Raw genomic sequence first — 22,349 nt, forward strand, 5'->3', positions numbered from 1 at the left:
TCAGTGACATCACTCATGACATCACTGAAGACATCTCAAATGACATCACTGATGACATCATTCTTGTGAAAGAGTGGCAGACCTCCTCTCGGCATAATATAACCTTTGATACACACATTCAAAAGTAGAAACTAAAAATTTCAAAACAATGGAGATACCAGTACCAGTTACATAGTTGCAATAGTTCCTATATTGTCAGTATGTAGTACCAGTGTACAATGTCAACGTGATTTGTTAGTGACTGTGTCGCTGACAGACTCTTCCCCAAGTACCAAACTGTTAAACCTGTGGGTAAGGCAGGGTGTATCAACCCAAGTGGGTTTGGAACTTGGACTGATCTAATTCCTGAATGCCCCCGTGCTGCTATTAGGAACGATGGTGCGTGAGTGTCTCACTATGATATTGTGTGGCAAAAATAAGGAAATCATAATAGTAGGTAAATAACGTGTCAACAGAAACTTATTAAAACTATATTAGAGTGAGGTCCTGATGTTACGGAGCGGTGAGACTGAGCGGGACAAGCAGCCGAGGACTAGAGGTGCACACTTAGAGCCTCATCTGCGTTCATCCCATTTGGTTTCTTCGAATCTAGAAGGATTATATATCTAGATTCAAGCCTACGGAGCGGTGAGACTGAGCGGGACAAGCAGCCGAGGACTAGAGGTGCACACTTAGAGCCTCATCTGCGTTCATCCCATTTGGTTTCTTCAAATCTAGAAGGATTATATATCTAGATTCAAGCCTTCTTAGTGTCAATTGCCTGTTGCCTCCCCTGATGTTTTTAGGGACACTGTTGATTACAAAAAAGGTCAGATCTTGTGCTTTGCCTGCGTGATGTGTGTTAATGTGCCTCGCTACCGGGTACGCCGGATCATCATTGGCGATGTTCCAGAGGTGTAGAAGTACCCGAATGTGAGCTGGATGGATGGTGCTGCCTATGTACCTCTTGCCACAAGTGCATTGGAGGACGCAGACAGCGAAGTCGGTTTTGCATGTATAGCTCCCTCTGATGATATAGGGTGTGTTTCTGAATGGGAGGTGTACGGTGGTGGTGTTGGTGCCTTGTTTACAAGCCTTGCAATTAGCGCACTTCCGGAAGCCTCTCGTTTGTTTGAGCCAAGTGGCTCCTTTTCTGGTAGTTGGAGCATTGCACACCAGTTCATTTTGCATGGATTTAGCTTTTCTGAAAGTAACTTGCTACATGTGGGGCCTAGACTCGGATCGTTGCGCACCAAAGTCCAGTGCCTATTGAGTATCTTCTGAAGGTTGGCATGGCATGTGTTATACCCTGTGATGAGTCTGGGGGTGTCGCTAGAGCATTTTTTTTACCAGTGAGTGTAGAATCGTTGTTGGTTGTAAACAGGAGGTCCCTCCTGTTCCTCTTGGCAAATTTTTACTCTGCATTAGCTAGCGTCAGGTTGTTGTAGCCCCTATTCTTAAGTCTCATGAAGAGGTTTTCTTTAGATTGCTTGAGGTCCTTCAGTCTGCTGCGGTTGCGCGTCATCCTGAGGCACTCTGCATAGGGTATGCTTTCTTTTAGTTTGGTGGGGTGGAAGCTTTGGGCATGTAGTATGGCATTTCCTGATGTGGGTTTCCTGTATGTTCGAGTCTCAATTTTTTCATTATGCACATACAGTTCTAGGTCTAAGAAATGGATTGATGATGTGCTGGTGGTGCAGGTGATTGTGCAGTTAAGGTTGTTGTTGTTAATTTCCGATGCAAATCTGATAGTATTTTCCTCTGAGCCCTGCCACAAGATGAAGATGTCGTCTGTGTACCTTTGGTAGAGTTCCACGTTTTCTGTCATGGCCTGGTTTTGGTTGACCATGAGTACTTGCTCCTCCCACCAGCCCATATGCAAATTAGCATAGCTGGGGGCGAAGCAAGTACCCATGGCTGTGCCCTGTATCTGTTTGTAATGGAGTCTGTCAAAAATGAAGGTGCTGTTTTCTAGGCACCACTCTGCCATCTGTAGGAGCATAGTTGTGTGTTGGTGTAGCATTATGGGTCTTTTGCCTAGATAGTATTGGAGAGCCTTAAGCCCATCAGTGTGTCTAATGCTTGTGTACAATGTTTGAACAACAAGTGTCATAAACACATAATTAGCATTCCAATTACAATCATACACTTTAGTTAAGAAATCTCCAGTGTCTCTGATAAAGGCAGGTAATGTTTGCAAATATGGTTGCAGAAGAAAGTCCATGAATCTACTGGTATTCTCAAACATGGGCCTGCTGGGTGGCTGTTGTGCATTCTTGTGCACCTTTGGTATGAGGTATAGCTGCGGTGTTGTAGGGTAATCATTTTTGAGAAAATCAAATTTGGGTTTAGTTATGAGACCTGCACCTCTCTACCGGTATAGTTCATTGTGGTATTTCTCTTGGATGCCAGCAATGTTGGTTGGACTGATGCGGTTGTAGCAGTTATGGTCCTGCAGTTGTCGTAGTGCTTCCTCATTGTACATCGATAGAGGCCAGAGGACTATGTTCCTTCCTTTGTCTGACCACCTCACGACAATGTCTGGTCTTGCTTTGATTTTATTGATTACCCTGTTGTAGTCCATTCTTTTTTTGTAGGTGTTAGTGATGAAGTCTTTGGTGCCGAGTAGAGACACGTTCTTAATATTTTTGATTACATTATCAGAAAAAGTGTCTAGGCCATCTTTGGGTAGTAAGGGCATGAAAACAGATTCGGGCCTAAATGGAGTACGTGCTGATTGGTATATGTCTAGGTCTGATCTTATTGCTGCCTCAGTAGGAGATATTTGGCTTAGCGCTTCTTCGTATTCCAATGCTGTTAAATCTTTGAGTAGGCTCATGTCTGCCACAGTGAGGGAGCCCGGTTGTGCTACTTCCGCTGGTCGTTCATTAGCATTTTTGGTCAAGTTCATGAAATGCTTTCGTAATTTTAATTTGCGTACAAATTGGAACACATCTATTCTCGTCTGTGCATAATCAAAGTTAATCTCAGTGCAGTAGTTGAGTCCTAACGATATAATGTCCTTTTCTTGTACATTTAATTCCATGTTGGTTAGATTTATAACTGTGTTATCAGTGTCCATGTTGTGAGTTATCTGCGTCTGTTGCGTCTGTATTGCGTTTTTACAGTTTTTTGCGCAGTGCCTTCCTCAGCGTCTGTCCTTTCTGCGCCTTCTTTTTGATTTAGACTTTTTTATTTGTCCTTTGCCCATTCCGGGCTGGGCAGCCGAGGGCGTAAGCTCTCTGGATGAGTGGCGGTTTGTAACAGGATGTATAGGTATATGAGTAGATATGATGAGTGAGTATATGTATGAGTGACTGTATAGGACTGTTGGTGAATGAGTAGATGTGTGTATAGATCTTGAAATTACTGAATAGGTGTGTTGTAACTGGTATTGGTATGTCCATTGTTTTGAAAATATTAGTTTGTATTTTTGAGTGTGTGTATCAAAGGTTATATTAGGGTGAGAGGATGTTTGACACTCTAGCGCAAAGATGATGTCATAAGTGATGTAATTTGAGATGTCATCAGTGATATTATGAGTGATGTCACTGACCATGTCATGAGTGATGTAATATGTGACATCATCAGCAGTGCATTGCGGGCGCGTGAGTTATAGTTAGCTGAACTAACTATAACGGGGGAATTTCTATGGTTTTGTACGAGTGAAATGTCCAACTAACTATAACGCCACTGAAACCTATGTTTTTTCAGTGAATAAACAAAACCTCCTAAAGTCTCGGGAAGAATAAAGGACCACACTTGAATTCAACAACAAACATGCAAGTTACTTAATTCTTAAACATACGGCACCAGTGAGACAAAACTGACGCATCTCAGTCACCAGGATCTTGATCACGGGCTACCGAATTATTGTCCTACAACACTTTTAATAGTAAGTGTTTTTTCGATTTCTACAACCAATTATTTATGCCATGCAAGTGATTATTGTAAAAAAAAAAAGGGTGCCAATTATTGTTGCATTATTCAATGAAACACTGTATTCTGCCAGAGTTTAATATTGACAGTAACTATACATTTTGTTGTAGCCACGGTTGTAGAAATCTACATTGCACTTTGATGAGCGAGGCATTACAGCATTCTTAGCATTGAGTTTGCTCTGGGGATGCAGTTAAATTGAGGAGGAAAATAACATAACATGCATGCCTTTTGTACAATTAGGCACTAGAATCAAGCACACTTTTAATGTCTGCATACAAGTGGCCCGCTGCAGGCACACAGAAAAATTGTGAGGAAAGAAACAGGAGCAATTTTCGTGTGGCAAACCATTGTCATTAATGATCGGTAACTGCTAATTGATTACTTGGGAACTACAGCCATGAATATGCATGCATGACGTGGATACATCTTAACAATGATGCTTACTACCTCAGAAACTACACAGCCCAAAAAGCATGCTGATGAGGCATATCGGTTAACGTTGGCTTGGAACACAACCGCGGGTACAACAAAATGTATAATAACTGTTAATATTACAAGCGCACGGAACACAATGTATCATTGAATATTGCAACAATAATTGTTACTGATTTTTTACAATAATCATGCTATTAAAAGTGTTGTAGGCCAAAGATGTGGTAACCTGTGATACATTTCTGAGTTGAAAACTATAGACAGAGGGCTGCTGCAAAGCGTACTGTACTTTTGTTTTACTCCTCACTCCACCCTGCCAAAAAGCAGAAGTGCTTTGAATAAACTGGTTTACCCCTGTCATCTTTATGTCTGTAAATCTCCAATTAGCTCATCATAAAATAAATAGGTCAACATTCTCTCAGGGAGTAGAACAGAAGAGGACAGTTTAAACATTTCACAAGGTTCTATGCACTTCTTTCACACTGACCCATTCAAACAGATCTAGTCGCTCTCTTTGTTTTTGGCTGCATTGCTGGGAAACACACCTTTGACTTTATTACTATTTACTCAAGGGGATCCCTCACACACAGACACTACTCTGTCAATATCTGAGTCCAAGAACCAATCTATTGACCCAAGGGTGCACATTTGAGAGATGTGCCGTGTCCCCACGTTACATCATTCTAACTATACACCTCTGCACCATGTGTGAATGTGCCAGTATTGAGGCAATCTCAGAGCTCCCATGAAACACATCTTACTGGATATCTAACTGACCTTGTCACTGGATTGCTTCATCGCCACACAGCTCCGCCTGGTAGCTATTGCCTTTTTGCTCTCTGCTCTTTTTTCACCTTCCTTTTCATCTTTCTTTTGCTTTTCTTATCTATTAGTGCTTTCTTTTAATTTATCATATTTCTCCTCTTTTGCACCTTTTTTCCTTCCATGTGCCCTTGCTCGTCCCCCGCAGCTCGCCCCCTCCAATGCCGTTTTCCCACTTCCCGCCTCCCAGCTGTCCAGCCCTCCTGAACACTACTGAATGGCGGACGCTGGCACACCCGAGGTGAGGCCAAGGCAAGCCTGTCTGTGCCTGGACGCACCCAGCGTGACAGACACTGGTCCCCGGACCATCCACTGCTATGGCTCCAGCACCCTCCCCGCCCTGAACACTGGATGTTCCAACACCTGCCACCTCATGTCAGCAAAGAACAACCAAGGCCCCTTCACCTGCCACAGCTGCACCTTGGCTCACCTCTGCACAGCAGACCCACCATCTGCACGGCCCTCAAGAACAGGACCCGACCACTTCAGATGCTTCCTACTCAACATCCGCTCCCTGAAAAGGCACGCAGTGGAGATCTGGGACCTGCTTAATTTTATCTCCCCCCCATCCTCGCCTTCTTTGCAGAAACCTGGATGAACCCCACCTCAGCTCCGGATATTGCAACAGCCATCTCCAACAGCTACAAAATCATAAACATGGACAGCAACAATCGACCAGAAGGAGGCATTGCCATCGTACACAAAAACACACTTCGCCACACAACCAGCTCTGACGACCACTCACCCGACATTGAGCACCTCCACTTCCAGGTCAAAACCAACCTGAATCCCACCTGTGTGGCACCCTCATCTACCGACCTCTTGGACCCCGCCCCCCCTTCAGCAAAGCCATAGCTGACTTAGTCGGTCACTGCTCTCTCGCCTCAACAGACTACATCCTCCTCTGTTACCTCAATTTCCACCTGGACAACCTCGATGACCAAAACATGTCATCCTTACTGGGGAACCTCGCCATCATCGGACTCAAACAACTAGTCCCAATGCCAACCTACTCAGCAGGACACACACTCGACTTCATCTTCTCCGCAAGCAACAACATCAGCTACATCTCCGAGCCACACTGGACCGACCACCACTGCATCAACTTTTCCTTCACCAAACCCACTGTATGCCACCACGTCCACCGCGATCCACACAGAAGCTGGAAAAAGGTCACTGAAGACCATCTCACCCACCACTGACATCCATGGACGCCATCACCTCAGCATGCAACCTCCACCACTAGATCTCTGACTGCATCAATACACTGGCTCCCCTCATGACTCCCTCAGGCAAGCATGCCTCAAGAAAGCCATCTGTTTTCATCCCTCCAAGAGTCTAAGCCCACCTACAGATGGCTAGAGAAAAGATGGAGGAGGATCAAGAGCATAGCAGACCACACAACCTTCAAATCAGCCATCACCATACACCACCACCTCATCAGAAAAACAAAGAAAGCAGCCAACCAGGAACGCATCAATGCCATCGCACACACCAGCAAAGAACCCTTCATCATGGTCAAAGAATTTGCCAAACCCAGCACCCAGACAGAAGACATTCCTACTACTCAAGACCTCTGCGACACCCTCGCCACCTTCTTCCACCCCAAAATCAAGGAGATCTATGACAGCTTCGAACCCAAGACCCACCCACCCCACCTGCAACTACCACACCAAATGGCTTCAGAAACCAGCAGACCTTGCACAACTGCCCCAGCCTCACCCCTAATGAAACCCTCAGGATCATGAAGAGGATCCACTCTAGACCCCCCTTCAAATCTCTGCCCTCACCGCACCTTCAACTTATCTGGCACCTCCATCGCACCCAAACTCTGCCGCACCATCAACTGCTACGTGGAGTCCGTCACCTTCCCGGAAGCCTGGGAGTACACAGGGATCAGCCCCTTGCTGAAGAAACCCTCTGCTGACCCGACGGACCTCAAGAACTACAGACCTATCTCTCTGCTCCACTTCCCACCCAAAGCCATCAATGCCCTACTCTTCGAGTTCATCGAAATGATCCACATCCTGGTCCTCTCCAAATCAGGCTTCAGAAGCAACCACAGCACTGAGATCGCTCTCCTGGCTGCTACAGACGATATCTGCACCCTCCTTTATCGAGGTGAAACTGCTGCCTCATCCTCCTGGACCTCTCAGCCGCCTTTGACACCGTCTCCAACCACACCCTCTGAGCAAGCCTCCATGACGCTGGCATCCGCAACAAAGCCCTAGAATGGATATGTTCCTTCTTCAGCGGACGAACATAGAGAGTCAGACTTCCACCGTTCTACTCAGAACCCACAGAGATCCACTGCGGAGTGCATCAGAGATCCTCCCTGAGCACCACCCTCTTCAACATCTACATGGCCCTGCTTGGAGTCATCGTCAGAAGACATATACTCAACTACGTCTCATATGCTGGCAACACCCAGCTGATTCTCTCCCTCACGGATGAACCCACAGCCGTCAAGAGCAACTTCCACAATGGGATGATGGCAGTCTCCGCCTGGATGAAGAACAGATGCCTCAATCTTACTCACACAAGACTGAAGTCCTCATCCTGGGCTCCACCACCCTCCGAATGGGATGACTTCTAGTGGCCCATTGCGCTCAGAAACCTCCCCCTCATCCACGGACCATGCGCAAAATCTCAGCATCAACCTGGACTCCTCGCTATCAATGAACCGCCAAATCAATTATGTTTTGTCCTCCTGCTTCCACACGCTCCGCCTCTTTCATAAGACCTTGAAATGGATCCTCTCAGAGTCCAGGAAAATGTTCACCCATGCGCTCGTCAGCAGTAGACTTGACAAATTTTTTTTTTAACAGAGTTTTATATAGCGCAAACTTGTCCCGAATCGGGTATCAGAGCGCTTTACATAGCACCAGTTATGTTACATGAGGACACACATTAATGTTTGTTAGTCACAGGGAGATTAAGTGATTTGCCTAGAATCACAGGATGTTCAGCGTCATTGCCGTGACTCGAACCTAGTTCCTTAGTAGCTGATAGGCCAACTCCTCTCCCACAATTCAATGCACTCCACGCCGGCACCACCCAAAAACTCCAAAAGAATCTGCAGAAAATCCTGAATGACTCCGCCCGACTCATCGTGAACATCCCACGCCACAGCCACATCTCCGGACACCTGCGAGACCTTCACTGGCTACCTATCAACAAAAGAATCACCTTCAAGCTCCTCAGCATGCCTACAAAGCCCTCGACAACACTGGACCTGCATACCTCAAACACCGCCTCTCCTTCTACACTTCCATCAGAAATCTCCGCTCTGTCCAACTGGCCCTGGCCACCATCCCACGGCGATGCAAGACCACAGCTGGAAGATCCTCTCCTACGTTGCTGTGATGACCTGGAACTCCCTGCCTCTGCACCTCAGGCAATCACCATCGCTGCCGCCATTCAGGAAGAACCTCAAGACCTGACTCTTCGACTGAATCCACCCCACCCCACCACTCAGCACCATGAGACCCTCAGGAGTGAGTAGTCATGCTTTATAAGAATCCTGATTGATTGTTTGATTGATTGATTGAAGCACATATATCTTGACCTGCAATATGCACAACTATCCAGCTACTGGGATGCAATGCATCTCTATCAATACATACAACATGCACTGATATCCTAGTACTGGGACATTCTGAGGGCATGCCTTGTACCATGCACACTATCAAGAGAGCTTGTACTGAACACTTTAAGTATAACCTTCATCGTACGTTGGTCTTCAAGTAATGAGCATCCGCCAACATCTTTGTATTCATAGGTATCCCATCATTGAGACATATACAGAATCCTTGCAGTGTCCCTCTAATCTGGCTAGCACCACTTAAGGGAATTGCAATAGTCATACAAGCAGAGGGGTGTCAAAATACGAAGTTGAGCGACTCACACCTTGGTTTGTGAGCTTTGTGAAGGGCAGGGTGTGGACAAGTACCACTAAGTAGCCATCCCACTTGAATGTCCCAACACCTTGCAACATCCACTGAACCTGCCCTTGCCTCATCCTTTCACATCCCAGACCACTGGTAATGTACATTTTCTGCTTCTCACAGGGGCCCCCTCTTACTGAGAATACACTTGGAGCCATTTCCCAGCCATATCATTTTCCATCTATTACACGTGACCTTTCCCTTCATGGGTGGGAAATCACATGACTGTGAAACAACCCAATTGTGCAGATCATAGAAAAGAAATCTTTGCAAGTCTTACAAATTTGCTGAGCTTCACCTATGCAAACTTTCCAAAATCGCCTGACAAAAATAACAATTAGGGCAGTTTTACCTTAATGTACCCCTACTGACGTCAATATCTTTTTTGTTTGTCGCAATTACTTAAAAGTATTTACAAGCATTGACAAGCAATATGATAAAAAGGGAAACAATTGACAGTTGCTAACGGGGAACAGCCATGACAACGCGGGGATTACCCCGCAATGCCATTACAACACAGGGATTATTAACACAGTAACAACGAAAGTCGTTACAACGACTTTCGCTGGAGGGCGCTGTTGGATAGGGAATAGTTTAATTTTCTATCCAACACCTTCCCTACTGCCAACGTGGGCTGGAGCTGGAATAGAAAATTGAACTATTCCACTATCCAAGGCCCTCCAGCGAAAGTCGTTGTAACAACTTTCGTTGTAATCCCCGCGTTGTAAGGGCATGCGGGGTAAAAGCCCGCGTTGTAATGCCATACAACCTTGCTAACTCTGCTTCCATGGCTTAAAAAAGCTGAATGCTCAGTTGGTCATAGACGCCTTTCCTTGCCAGTGGTCAGAACATTTATCTAAAAAAGGTATGACAAATTTCAACACAGCTTTGTCAAATCATTCATACTTTTAATCATTCTTGTATGTTTTGAATGAACAATGGGCAGCTTATACAAAAAACAAAAGAAAGGTAAAAAAAATGCTTTGATGGATGAAGTATATGATAAATGATAGTGAATATACCAAATCAGAAAATGTTCTTGTGCCATGTTTGTGTTTTTCAATTCATGTGTTTTTTCGAACTTGTTTTTACGACAAGGTGGTATTTATGAACAAAGGGACCCTTTGTCATTGATGTTGACAATTCAACATCCTTCACAATTCTCCTTTGAAATTTGTATGACCCTTCAGAACTCTTTGTAGTTTATAAAAGTAAACATGCCCAATGCATGCATACATATATACATTTAGAGACCTCTCTATACTGCACTGATCCATACACTGCTTTCCCAATAATGAGGGCATATACTACAGAAAAAAATGCTTTGGCGAGTTGATCGTGTTGCCGAAACCAGGGGGTTGAGCACCTTACAAAAAGATATGTGTGTGTTACCTGCAGGTTAGAGGAGCAATTAAAAGCAAGGTAATGCTCCCCTTTTAGAGATATATAGTCTGCAAATCGCAGGTTTCAATCACAATGATAGAGCATTTATAGTTATGCAACTGCAGCATATGTCCGCCTGTGGACAGCAGGTCAGACATTTTAATATTATTAAGAAGAAGTGCCCTGGATACACGCCTGCTGGAGGGGTTTCTGTGGAACTGCTGGTAGTAGTTCCTATGCAAGTAAGAGGAGGGCATCATTTGCCTCTCGCAGAAAGGTATGGAGGTAACATGCAGGTCATCTGCCCCATCACAGTAAGGGAGCTCAAGCTGTTAATATTTCTATTGCAAGATCTACACTGTGGCTGGTGGGGGGTCAGTGAATGATGTAATTAGCACCCGGGAACTACCCTGCTTCATTGAGCTTTAATGAAAAATAGACATACAAAGAGCTTTAGGTGGGCTGGGCCCTGCCAGGGAACAGGCCTAGCAGTAAATAAAAGCTGACTTTGAAAGGGGACCTTCTGGAACTTATATTCATGCCCATAACTTTACAGGGAAAAACCAATGGACATATATCAACCATGACTCTAAATGCAGTCACTGTTTACATTCCCACTGTTTACATTTCACATGTTTTACTCCATCTTGCATTCCCTATGTTTATTTGCCTTTTCCAGATGTTACGTTTATGTGATTTTTGCATGCAACATATGAGTGCTGTGCAGTGCATCCTGTGAAGTGAACAGCCATATCTAGGTTTCTGAGTGAGTTCAGGGGGTGGGTGGGTTGTGATGATGAGCCACGAGTCAGAGCTCTGGAGCTGAGGTTGATATAAAGGTGTGCATCCAACCTTTGGCCTCTCGCTGCAGAGCGCACACTGATGGTCACACAAGGACAAGCTATAATTAGCATTTTATGTAAGTGTGGGAGGAGATATATAAAGCTGTTGAATATTGAGAGCACCAAAAGAAATAAAAATGCTGTGTTGAAAGGTGAGAAGCGTGAGTGCGGGTATGTGAGTGTGAGAGAGGTCCATGGCTAAGTGAAGGTGACACAAGGAATTAGGCATAAAGGATAGACTGAAAATAATGATGCGAAGGAAGGAGATGACGTGTGAGATACGAAGATGGAGAATTTCACAAATATGTGGGGATAAAAAGGGGTAAGTGTCTAACATAATGAAAGTCTGTAAGAGGGAGCTAGTTTGAAAGGGAGAATGGGAGTGAATGAGGTGAAGACCGGAGTCATGTTTAATTCACAGTATCGTATTTTCTGGATTTACATATTTTCAATTTTAATTACTTCAAACAAAATCATTGTTGTAACTCATTTATCTGAAACTTCCAACAAGCATTGGCAAAGCTAACATGTCTAGCTTATTTTAGACATATGGTTTATTGTCGTGTGATATGTCTGAATGCAATGATAGAAAATTGAGAGAGGCACCCGAATACTGATACGGTGGCACCCTGTGTGATACAAGGGGTTTTAGCTCACATTTTCTAATTCACACCCTTATTACATAGGCCATACTCTTTGGAAAAGATTTTTAGATATGCTTCTTCAGCCACGCTCCTTTTAGAGATCCCTCCACCTTTTCAATCCTACAAAAAGCACCAGAAATGCACATTCTGTCTACACCCAACAAAAACAAAAAACGTAGTGAGTGCTGTCATATATTTTTGTTGTGCTTTTCCTTTACTAAAAAATCATAAAGCTGTGGAAAATGCAGATGACTGTTGAAGCCAACTGCCGCCCGTGCCAGTTACCAAAAGATATATTGACATTGTGTGTGTGGAAAGCTCGACCTAGCTCCAACTAGGTAATTATAAAAATTGAAACTTCTTTTTCTTGACACCTGCAAGGTGTCCCCCTAGTAACTCATTACTCAGCAGCGGCCACTCCTAATACATTTGAGCATGATCACATCCTTTGTTGTCCTGGCCCTGCTGGAGCCAGAGACACTCACACCCAACACGAGTACTGAGTACTAAAACCTGACTCGTGGCTTCTTAGAGACGTCTACAAACATGAGGCTGAACATTGCTGAGGTGTCCCATCCCCAAGCACACCTATAGACAGAATCTTTCTGATTCACAAAGGAACTTTGGTCAGTCAATCCACACAGCAGACACTGGTGGAGTTATGGCGGGTCCTCTATTAAGACATTCTCTATTACTTTGTCTTACAACATGAGTGGTGATTCTCTACATCTATGTTCACATCTTCACAAGGAGCGATTACACACTTCACAGAGTGCACACTTCCCTTGAATTTGCAGAAATTGAAGAGAAGGATCCCTTATGATATCCCCTGGAGCCTTCAAATGATGCAAAGCGGCAACGGAGTTGGTTGGCTTCGATAGACCCCCATTTGCCAGTGAAGGACCAATGAATATGCAAATTCCTTATGATCACCCAGCTCTTGCATTCCTATTTGAGGGGCAGCCATGTAAACCATACACCTCTCTACTGCTCTTCCCTACTTCATCACATTTTCCTCTCTGTAAATGTTTTATAGAATCCATCGGACCCCAATGCTCCTTCACCCATTGAGTCATGCAAGAGGAAAAGTGTAGTTTCTAAAGGCACCGGCATCTGTGCGAAGGCTTACCTTCAGGAAGTCCCCACCAAGACAGTCAATGTTGACAAAGTCATATTCAATGGTGATGAGATCCTCTGGGTCACCAATGAAGAAAACAGCACAGTGCAGCGCAGGCTGCTGGGCGGTGAAGGTGAACTGCCCTTCGATGCTCAGCATGTCGATACATCCTACAGGGGAGAAGGAAAAGGGTGCATTACTATCTATCACTCCATATCGTAAACTTCAACAGATCCAACGAGTAATGGACAACGCACATCAAGCCTCCTACCCTTTTACATTGCATACTCTACCCTTGTGATTCTACACTGCTCCGCATACCTCTCAGGCATGCAGCTGATGCCAAACTGAAATGTGGTTATAGTTAAAATGTGAGCCTCTCAAACAAAGCACAAATCAACCAGTGGCCTCTTCTCTTCATTCCATATCTTTAGGACACACGGCTAGTGTGGAAGTTAGTTATGCAATCTGGTTGTAGTTAGGACTACTGGAGTCATGTGGCAGTGGCGGGCCAAATCTTGCTGCAGAAATAACTAAATTATGCGGAGAAGGAAACACAAATCATGCAGCAAACGGCACCTTATATATCAAATAACTCATTTAGAGACATAATTTTCTTGACACGTTACAACTATTGATACTAAAGGACCCCAACGCATTTGTAATGTTTAGGATTCTTGAAAATGAAAGCTATACATCTTAGCAGATCGTATTAAAAATGCCAAGCGCCATAAATAAAGATAGACACATGAAAAAAATAAAACAATTTAAGCCTCTCTTAAGTCGGATAGCATGGGTAAAACATATGTACCGGTGCAATCGGCACACCTAATCTACATGCACAGCTTCTTCTTGTAATAACAGGTGCACTTCCTGTGTTCTGTGCATACCAGTTATCTTTTTGAAAGCGTCTCCAGGGGCAGGTTTTCTTCGAATTTACAGCATAGTTTATTTGCAATCATTTCTTTTTGATGGGGAGGGACCATGCAGAACATTATTTAACTTTATACGTAATTTATACAAGTTCCCTTAGAAGGTACTTTAAGGTTCAAGACATTGCAGACTAAAAAAGTGATTTAAAAGTTTGGTGGCCTTTTAAACACTGATTGCCGTGAGCAGTAACTACGATGTAAATCTGATTACACAAATAGGGAAACAAAGATCTTCGTGATAAAGAAAAAAACATCCTTTCCACCCTGCTTGAATTCCATTTAAGTATGTTGTGTCCAGATATAGACAAAAACCTCTCTTCTAGTCCATCAGGTGGCAGATATTAAAAACTTCAAAAAAAATATATATCAGCTCTTACTATTTAAATACAGCCATACTTAGCTACCAGGCGGTCAGATACTTTTGCAAAGTTCCTGGCACTGTGTTGCACCCTGTGTGCAACCTTTTATTTTAAACGTTTCATTAATTTCATCGAGAATAATTTTGTACTGAAATATGAAAATTATGCACTGAGTTGGTTATGTAGCTAGTGAGGCGAATACATATAAATACAGAAATTGAGGGTAATCGTATGTATCCTCCACTATGATTATAGATAAACTGTGTCCTTCCACCTGATGCACAAAGCACTGATTTAAAGTTGGGTAGTGATGGAAAAACCTCAATTTCTGGAAGAAATCTTTTACCCGGAGTAGAATCCTCCAATAGGATTGCATCCACCATTCTATTCCTACGGGTGAGGAAACTTCTTGGGTGGATTTTTCGCCAGAAACCAGTGGCTTTTCCATTCCCACCCAGCTTATGTCTACCGTTTTAGCAGTGGTGTGTGGCTGTCCAAAGGCCCAGTGCTGAATGAAGCTCTGAGCGCTATCTTCTGTTGATAGACACTCAGCCTCAAGTCTGAGACAGTGGTACTTTGTGGCAGGTGCAAAGGTCACCGCTATGTGACCTCTGAGGACTAAGCCACTTTTGGGGCATCAGGTAAAAAGAAGACTTCATTCCTTTAAGTTGACAGTCTGAAAACACAAAGTGTTGTCGGTGCCTGTGAAATAGCTCATTGTGTTTTTGTCTCTCTCTGAATTCAGTGTACTGTATTAACACATAGAAAACCCAGAGCAAGACGCACAGAGCATTAAATCACCATTACTGCTTTGGACAGTGTTAGGTGCAGGGATGAAAGAGGGGGTGACTACTGGGGTCTCTTGTCTACTCCCACAAGGACAGTCCCAACATTGGACACTGGAAAACGTTAGAATATTAGTGCTGAAAATACATAAAATACATACCCTCAAATTATATAAGGCTATATTTACCATTAACCGACGTTGGTAAACTAACTTTAGATTAGGTAAGAAAAATACAGGACAACCGGTTGATTCCATACACAATTTTAACACTCCAGCGCCAGTAGCAAATGGATATATCTGAAATAATGTTTATTTGTCTCTTCTTCACACGAAAGACTGCTAATTTACAATCAGTGAGCACAAGCGCTTACAGCAATGCAATACAGCTGCAGGGGGTGAGCACAAACACCCCGAAGCAAACACGTGGATGGTACTTACTGAGAGACCGCCGGTAGAGCTGCCCCGCTGACAACTCTCTTTTCAAGTCAGGGTTAATGTGCAGAAACTCTCCGTCCTCTGCTGCCTCGCGGACCTGTCAAACGAACAGGAATACGCTTTAGGAGGAGTGACATTATATGAATCAGTTCGTTGGCCATCCGGTACATGCTCATTGGATTGATGAAACTGTCACAACAAAGATCTCAAACTACAAATAATAATAAAATGGCAAAGTCAACAGAAGAAAACATGTTTAAAACCAACAATATGAATCTTATATTACAGTAAATTCGGATAAACCACAGAAAATCATATTACAGAAAGTACACATGCAGCAAAGGCATTCTAGCAACCCTGTTTTTTATAAGACTGTCACATAGACAAGAAAGAAGAAAAATAAATTAAATGAAAAGCATGGAGCAGGAAAGGGAAGACTATACAGCAAGAAAAAAGGAGAAAGGGAAAAAAGAATAAGGCGAACAGAAGAGATCTTGTATAAGATTGCAATTAAACTAAAAACATGTTGCAATGAGTCTACTAACCTTTTGGCTAGAAAGGGAAAGTAAAAAAAAGAAGCAATGCCGAGATACTTTACAAACACAAAATGCTCAACTGGAAGACAAGCGCACTTTTGGAAGAGTGTCCAACAGCTCCTTTGCGCTGCTCACCTCCAAGTATCTGGTCTCTCCCTGCAGGGCCGAGAGGCAGATGAGCATCAAGTGCACCTGAAGCCTGGAAGCTGGGGCCATGGCAGCGCGCGCTCGCTCGCTCGCTCTCCGCGTCTCTGTCCTCGTGCCTGCCTTGCTGCTGATGATAGCCGGGAGGAGCCTGTGGGGATTCATTGTCAGACCCCTTTTATAGAGGAAGGCAGAGGGAGGCACGAGGCACTGTCCTGTCACAGATATGAACTCAGTAACCATGGGTTACCCTTATCTCACCGACAAACTACGTGGCAGTGACGAGGGTCCAACACACCGCAACTTAATCTGGGCACCAGGCGTGTGTATAGTTGTCGTGTGTTTGGTTTACTTAAAGTATTCTTTTGTTGCTGCTTTGCGATCATGTATAATGCTGCGCAGACCTAGAGAGAGGAGACTGGGGGATTGGCAGCTCTGTTGTTAGACAGTGTGTGCAGTCTCACAGCACTCATGGGTCCCTGTCACCGCCTGAGAAAAAACAGAAGGCTGCTCTGCTACAGGGTACCACAAAGCTGCGTCACACACCGGAGACCCTCGCTCATCTGTATAACCCACACCATTAGCACGGGTAGAAAGTCAATTGTCTTAATTGCACATTGTTGGACTTGGCCCTTTGTGCAGGGTCATCCCTGACCTTTTTGCCTTCCTCATATATTTTTTCTCACCTGTTTTTGTCTGTTTTATGACTTGGGGCACCTTACCACTGCTGATCAGTGGTAAAGTGCATACACTCTCTATGTTAAATTGATGTATGGATTAGTGACTCCATGATTGGCTTATTTGGTTTGCTTGTCAGACCCTAGTACAGTGCGCTGCTTGTGCCCAAGGCCTGTAAATCCAATGCTGCTGGTGGGCTTGCAGCACTGATTGTGCCACCCACCGGAGCAGCTTGTAAAGTGTTTCTTAGGCCTGCCATTGCAGAGCCTGTGTGCAGTCTGGTACTGCCATGTTAACTTGGCAAGTGCACTCACTTGTCAGACCCTAAACCTTCCCTTTTCTACATATTAGTTACCCCTAAGGTAGGTCCAAGGGCAGGGTGCATTGTATGTAAACGGTAGAACATGCCCTGATGTGTGTGCATGGCCTCATAGTGAATTACAGCCAACTTCGTTTTTTTTTTGCACTAATGTAAAGCTAACTGTTCCCCATAGGCTAGAATGAGCAGTTTGATTAGAACATCTTATAAACCTAACTGACTCCGGGAACTAGGAAGAAATTCTAATTTAGTATGTCTGTGTTCGAAAATACCACTTTTCGAAAGTAGGTATTTTCTTGCCTAACTGCCCAAACCTGCCTCTGCTAGGTTGTGTATTCCTTGTATGGTTTGTGAGTGACAGGGGCTGGGGGTCTCTGCTGGGGGCTCCGATAGACAGGGTGAGTCAGCACAGGGCTGAATAGACCTATCTGCATGTAGAGTGGTGGAAGGAGTGGCACCTGGGCATGAATAGGGCTGTACCTGCCTTCCACAATGCTGGCTCCACCTTCTGTGGTGTGTCTGATGACCCTGGCCCACACTGTCAAAGGAAAGAAGGAGTCCTGTAAGGAAAGTGCTCTAGTACTGCACAGAACCGGTTTGTTTTAGGCACAGACACTCTGCCTTCAGGGATAAAGCATTTTGGTATATAAAAGAGGAGACCCAGACCCCTGAACTTTAGATCACTTCTGGGAATCAAGTTCACCCTTTGCTGAGGAGAAGAACCTTGAAACTGAAGGAGGAGACTGCCCCTAAGCTGCATGTTCTTGGGGTTGGCCTGCAGTGGTTGCTTCATTACCAAAGAAAGGAGAAAAGGACTGAGTGTGCTTTCATGAACTTGAGGAAGATCTCCAAGGGCTTGAACTTGAGCTTTTCTCCTGCCTGAAATCTCAGGATACAATACTTCACCCCTTCTGCTTGCCTGCATCTAGAACTGCGGTTTTAGCTGCTGCAACACCGACGCAGCGAACGATGCCACCTTCTGCACAGAAGCTGTGAGCGTTGCTCCGACTTGCACCGTAGACCTGAAGCCGGGCGCGCTGCCATATCGACACCAGCGAGCGACACAGTAACCTGCCCGAAGCCGTGAGCGCTGCTCCGACTTGTGCCGTGGTTCCGACGCCTGCTGCTGGGCCACATCAACTCCGAAGCTGACACCGACATCAACATCGGGGAGCCGATCCTCGACATGGGTGACCGAGAATCCATCGACAGTACAACATCGTAAGGAACTGAGTCTTCACCTCCCCTGGGGTCATAGAGAACCGACGCCGCCAACAAAGCTGCACCTCCCCGATGGCGTGAGCTGTCTTTGTTTTTCATCGATTTTCCAAGGTACTGTTCTTTGGGGGTCTGTTTGACTCCGGGCCTGACGCTGCGCACCTTGTACTTTGACATTTCTCCAGTCACAAAATCGTGATAACTCACATTGGACTTATTGGTTGCTAGAGACTGATTTTAAGTGAACAACCAATTTTTTAAAGTCTATTTCTGAGTACAGTATTGTGGATTTTTGTTGTTTGGTCTTGTGTTAAGTCTATATAAAAATCCTTATTTTTATAATACAACCTGTGTGGTGTCCATCTGTAGTTTTGTCACTGTATTACTGTATGTGTTCACAAATGAATTACACACTGCCTCTGAGATAAGCCTGCCTTCTTGTGCCAAGCTACCAAAGGGGTGAGCAGGGGTTATTTTAGGAGTGTAGCCCCTAACCCTGACTAGACGCAAATGTCCCTATTTGGTCAAAGGTACCTACCTATGCCAACTAGAGACCCCCAAATCTAACATTGGTGGTCAGCGGTGAGGATTTGGACTTGCATTTGTGACTCATATACAGAGGTTGGTGTACACTACTAGTGAGTGCAGACCATAATGCAACCACTTAAATTTTGGTAGAGTTTTTCCTTGGAACTTTGAAAAGAAGCACCGCTACAGAGTTGGTGAGTACTTCATTTATTCATGACCCATCCTGGCAGTTCCCAGGCAGCAAATACCAGACTACACACATTTTGTGTTCCACGCAGGAAACATAACCAAAGGAAGATTCCATGTAGGAATGTGCAGGAAATCCCAACACACCTCCCTTCCCACAAATGAAAGAAAAAGAAAGAAAAAAGAATAGAGGAGAATATGCAACAAAGCAATGAGATCAATAAAATGCAAAAATATACCATTTTAAAAACCAGATACCAACATTGCAAACATTGTCTGACAATAAACGGAAAAAACAGAACCTTAAAGAAAACATAGTATATCATCAATACATAGCATAGTCTTGAAACTTAGCAGGCGCATAGCTCATCCTGGAAGAAAACCTTTGGTAAGAAGAATAGCTTGGATGATCATTCATATTGGGAGGAATAACATTAGAAGAAGAACAAGGAGTTAAATGAGAGGAGTCAAAATGAACACTCATCTTCCCACCAATGTACACCATTTTGGATTGAGGAACAACAGAAATGGCACATTTATTGCAAGATCTTGCCATTCTCCAACACCACCACTCGGTCTTTTACTTCCTTCACCTTAGCCGGAGCTGAAAACCGAAAAGTCCCTTTGCGAATGAATCCAGGCTTGTTGATTGTTACCCAATCTCCAATGCACACAGGGGAAACTTTCTCGGAAACAGTGGTGTACTTGGACTGGACAGCGGTTCTCACATCCACTACCTTGCCAAGTCTAGTTTGGACAACCTCCTTCCTGGACACCCAATCCTTGTTCAAATTGGAAGCAGCAACTCTTCGGCTAAGCAATGTAAAAGGAGATATCCCAGTACTTATATGAGGAGTGGTTCTGATTGCCCACAACATGTCTGCCACAGCCACACGCCAGGATAAACCATTCACCAAAGTCAATTGCAGTTGGTCCTTGATAACACAAATAAAGAGCTCAACCAATCCATTGCTATGGGGATGATAAAGCGATATTAAAACAAGTTTGATGCCTTGTTCCTTGATAAAATTTTGCATTTCCGTAGACACCAATTGAGTTCCATTATCTGTCACCAGTTCCTCAGGAAATTCCTCCTGGAGAAACACTTCTTTGAGGAAACTGATGACAGACAAAGAATTAACACATTCTACAAATTTAAATTCCAGCCACTTAGACATATAGTCTACCAAGACCAGAGCTTACAGAGGAGAACCACCAGAAATCCCAAATGGACCAGCAACATCAAAAGCTAGTTAGCACCAAGGTAAATTTCTGACAATCACAGGATCAATGGGGGATGGAATTAACTCAGAAGATAAGTCCTTGTTCACAGGCCACCCCTGAACCAAAAAATCCACAAAAATGTTGATATCTTTGTTCTCAGATAGAGCAACCATTCCTGCTCAGAAAGTGCAACCTTCACCACATCAACAACAGCACCAACAGCAACTACAATATCAAGATCATCCTCGGCAGATATGCTGATGTCTTTGGCAAGAGGTAAACAGGAAAGACAATCCGCAATGTTGTTTTTGATACCAGGGACATATTCTAAACAATAGTTGAATTCCTGTAATCTGTATTGCCATTTGGCAATTCGTGGAGTAGCACGACCACCACCTTTGGTGATGAAAAGACCAACCAAAGGTTTGTGATCGGTCCTAAGGATGAATTCATTTCCCCACAGGAAATTCCGAAAGTACTGGACACCCCGCCATAGAGCTAATGCCTCTTTCTCAATGGTGGAGTAAGAACTCTCAGCACCACAAAGTGTCTTAGAAGCAAAAGCAATTATCTCCTTGTGACCGTCACTCCTTCTTAGCATTAGAACAGTGCCCAAACCAATATTGCTGGCATCAGAAAAAACAATACACTTGTCATTGATGTTGAACAATTCCAAAGTCTGAGCTTGCACAATTTCCCTTTTTAGGATATGAAATTGGTTAACACATTTTTCGCACCACACAAATTTAACATTCTTCTTCAGTAACTCACGCAAACAGAAATTCCATACAAATTTGGCATAGTACTCCACAAGTCCACACTCCACAAGTCCTAAAAAGGAATGCAATTGATCCTTATTAGTAGTAGAAGATAGTAGTAGAAGATGCATTTTGAATGGCATCTAACATTTTAATTTTGGGTTCAATCCATTTCCAGGAAATGTGGTGACCCAAATAATCCTCACCCTCCCGAAAAAATGTACACTTGTCCTTCCTTAAGGTTAGCCCGTGAAGTTTTACCGTATCTAGTACATGTTTAACTCTGCTGTCATGCTCAGCCTCAGTGCGAGCATTCACCAGGATATCATCCTGTAAAAACAAGACACCCGCTATTTTTTTGAACAAATTCACCATGAGGCGTTGAAACACAGCGGAAGCCGGTGCCAGACCAAAAGGCATATGTTTGTAACGGAAAGCTCCTTCCGGTGTTACGAAAGTGGTGAGATGTCAAGACTCCTTGCATAGCTTAACTTGGTGATAAGCTGAAGAAATGTCAAATGATAACAAATACTTAGCTCCGTCAAGTGTCGCCAGCATTTCATTAATGTTGGGCAACGTTTGGCGGTCGATCCAAATGTTGGTATTCAGATCACGCTGGTCAACACACATCCTAAGGGACTTGTCAGTCTAACGTGCAAGAACTATGGGGGCCAACCACTCGGATCCTTCAATGGCTTTGATCACATCCATACGGCATAAGCGTTCAAGCTCTTGCTTCAATTCTACATGCAAACTCAAGGGTACATTGCGAACCTTGTGTGAAACAGCCTTCGCACCACTTTGCAGGATGATGCAGTATTGGAAGCCTTTCAGCTTCCAAGCTTGTCACTAAAAACTTCAGGATACCTTGGGATCCACTCATCACCTGACAAGTGCTTCACTACCACACTATCAGAAGAATTGGAGGATGAAGGAGGAGTGTAAAATTTGCAAGCTTCCCGTCTAGACAAAACCATGTGAGGATTATTAGGATCGAGGATGATCCCAAGTACCCCCTGGTTGAACCTTTTGTCTAAAGTCTTGATCAAAGATGCATAGTCATCAATGAGTAAGGAATCACCATCATCACCACCACTCACACAAGTGCTGATGACCTCAAGGGTTAGAGTATTCACA

The 22,349-nt window shown here is 44.1% G+C and overlaps 1 protein-coding gene across 1 annotated transcript in view; it reads right to left on the reverse strand.

Moving 5' to 3' along the window:
- Positions 1–16,448, reverse strand: part of CRHBP (corticotropin releasing hormone binding protein) — a 206,258-nt gene extending 189,810 nt beyond the window's left edge. Inside the window, exons 1-3 of the mRNA XM_086962971.1 lie at positions 16,293–16,448; positions 15,625–15,718; positions 13,121–13,278 (exon numbers count right to left, since the gene is read on the reverse strand). Of these exons, the coding sequence (XP_086819097.1) occupies positions 13,121–13,278; positions 15,625–15,718; positions 16,293–16,373 (333 nt within the window). The 5' untranslated portion in view covers positions 16,374–16,448. The remainder of the gene's footprint in view (positions 1–13,120; positions 13,279–15,624; positions 15,719–16,292) is intronic.
- Positions 16,449–22,349: the final 5,901 nt, after the last annotated feature.

This window comes from Lissotriton vulgaris, chromosome 3_1, assembly GCF_964263255.1.
Source record: "Lissotriton vulgaris chromosome 3_1, aLisVul1.2, whole genome shotgun sequence".
NCBI lineage: Eukaryota > Metazoa > Chordata > Amphibia > Caudata > Salamandridae > Lissotriton > Lissotriton vulgaris.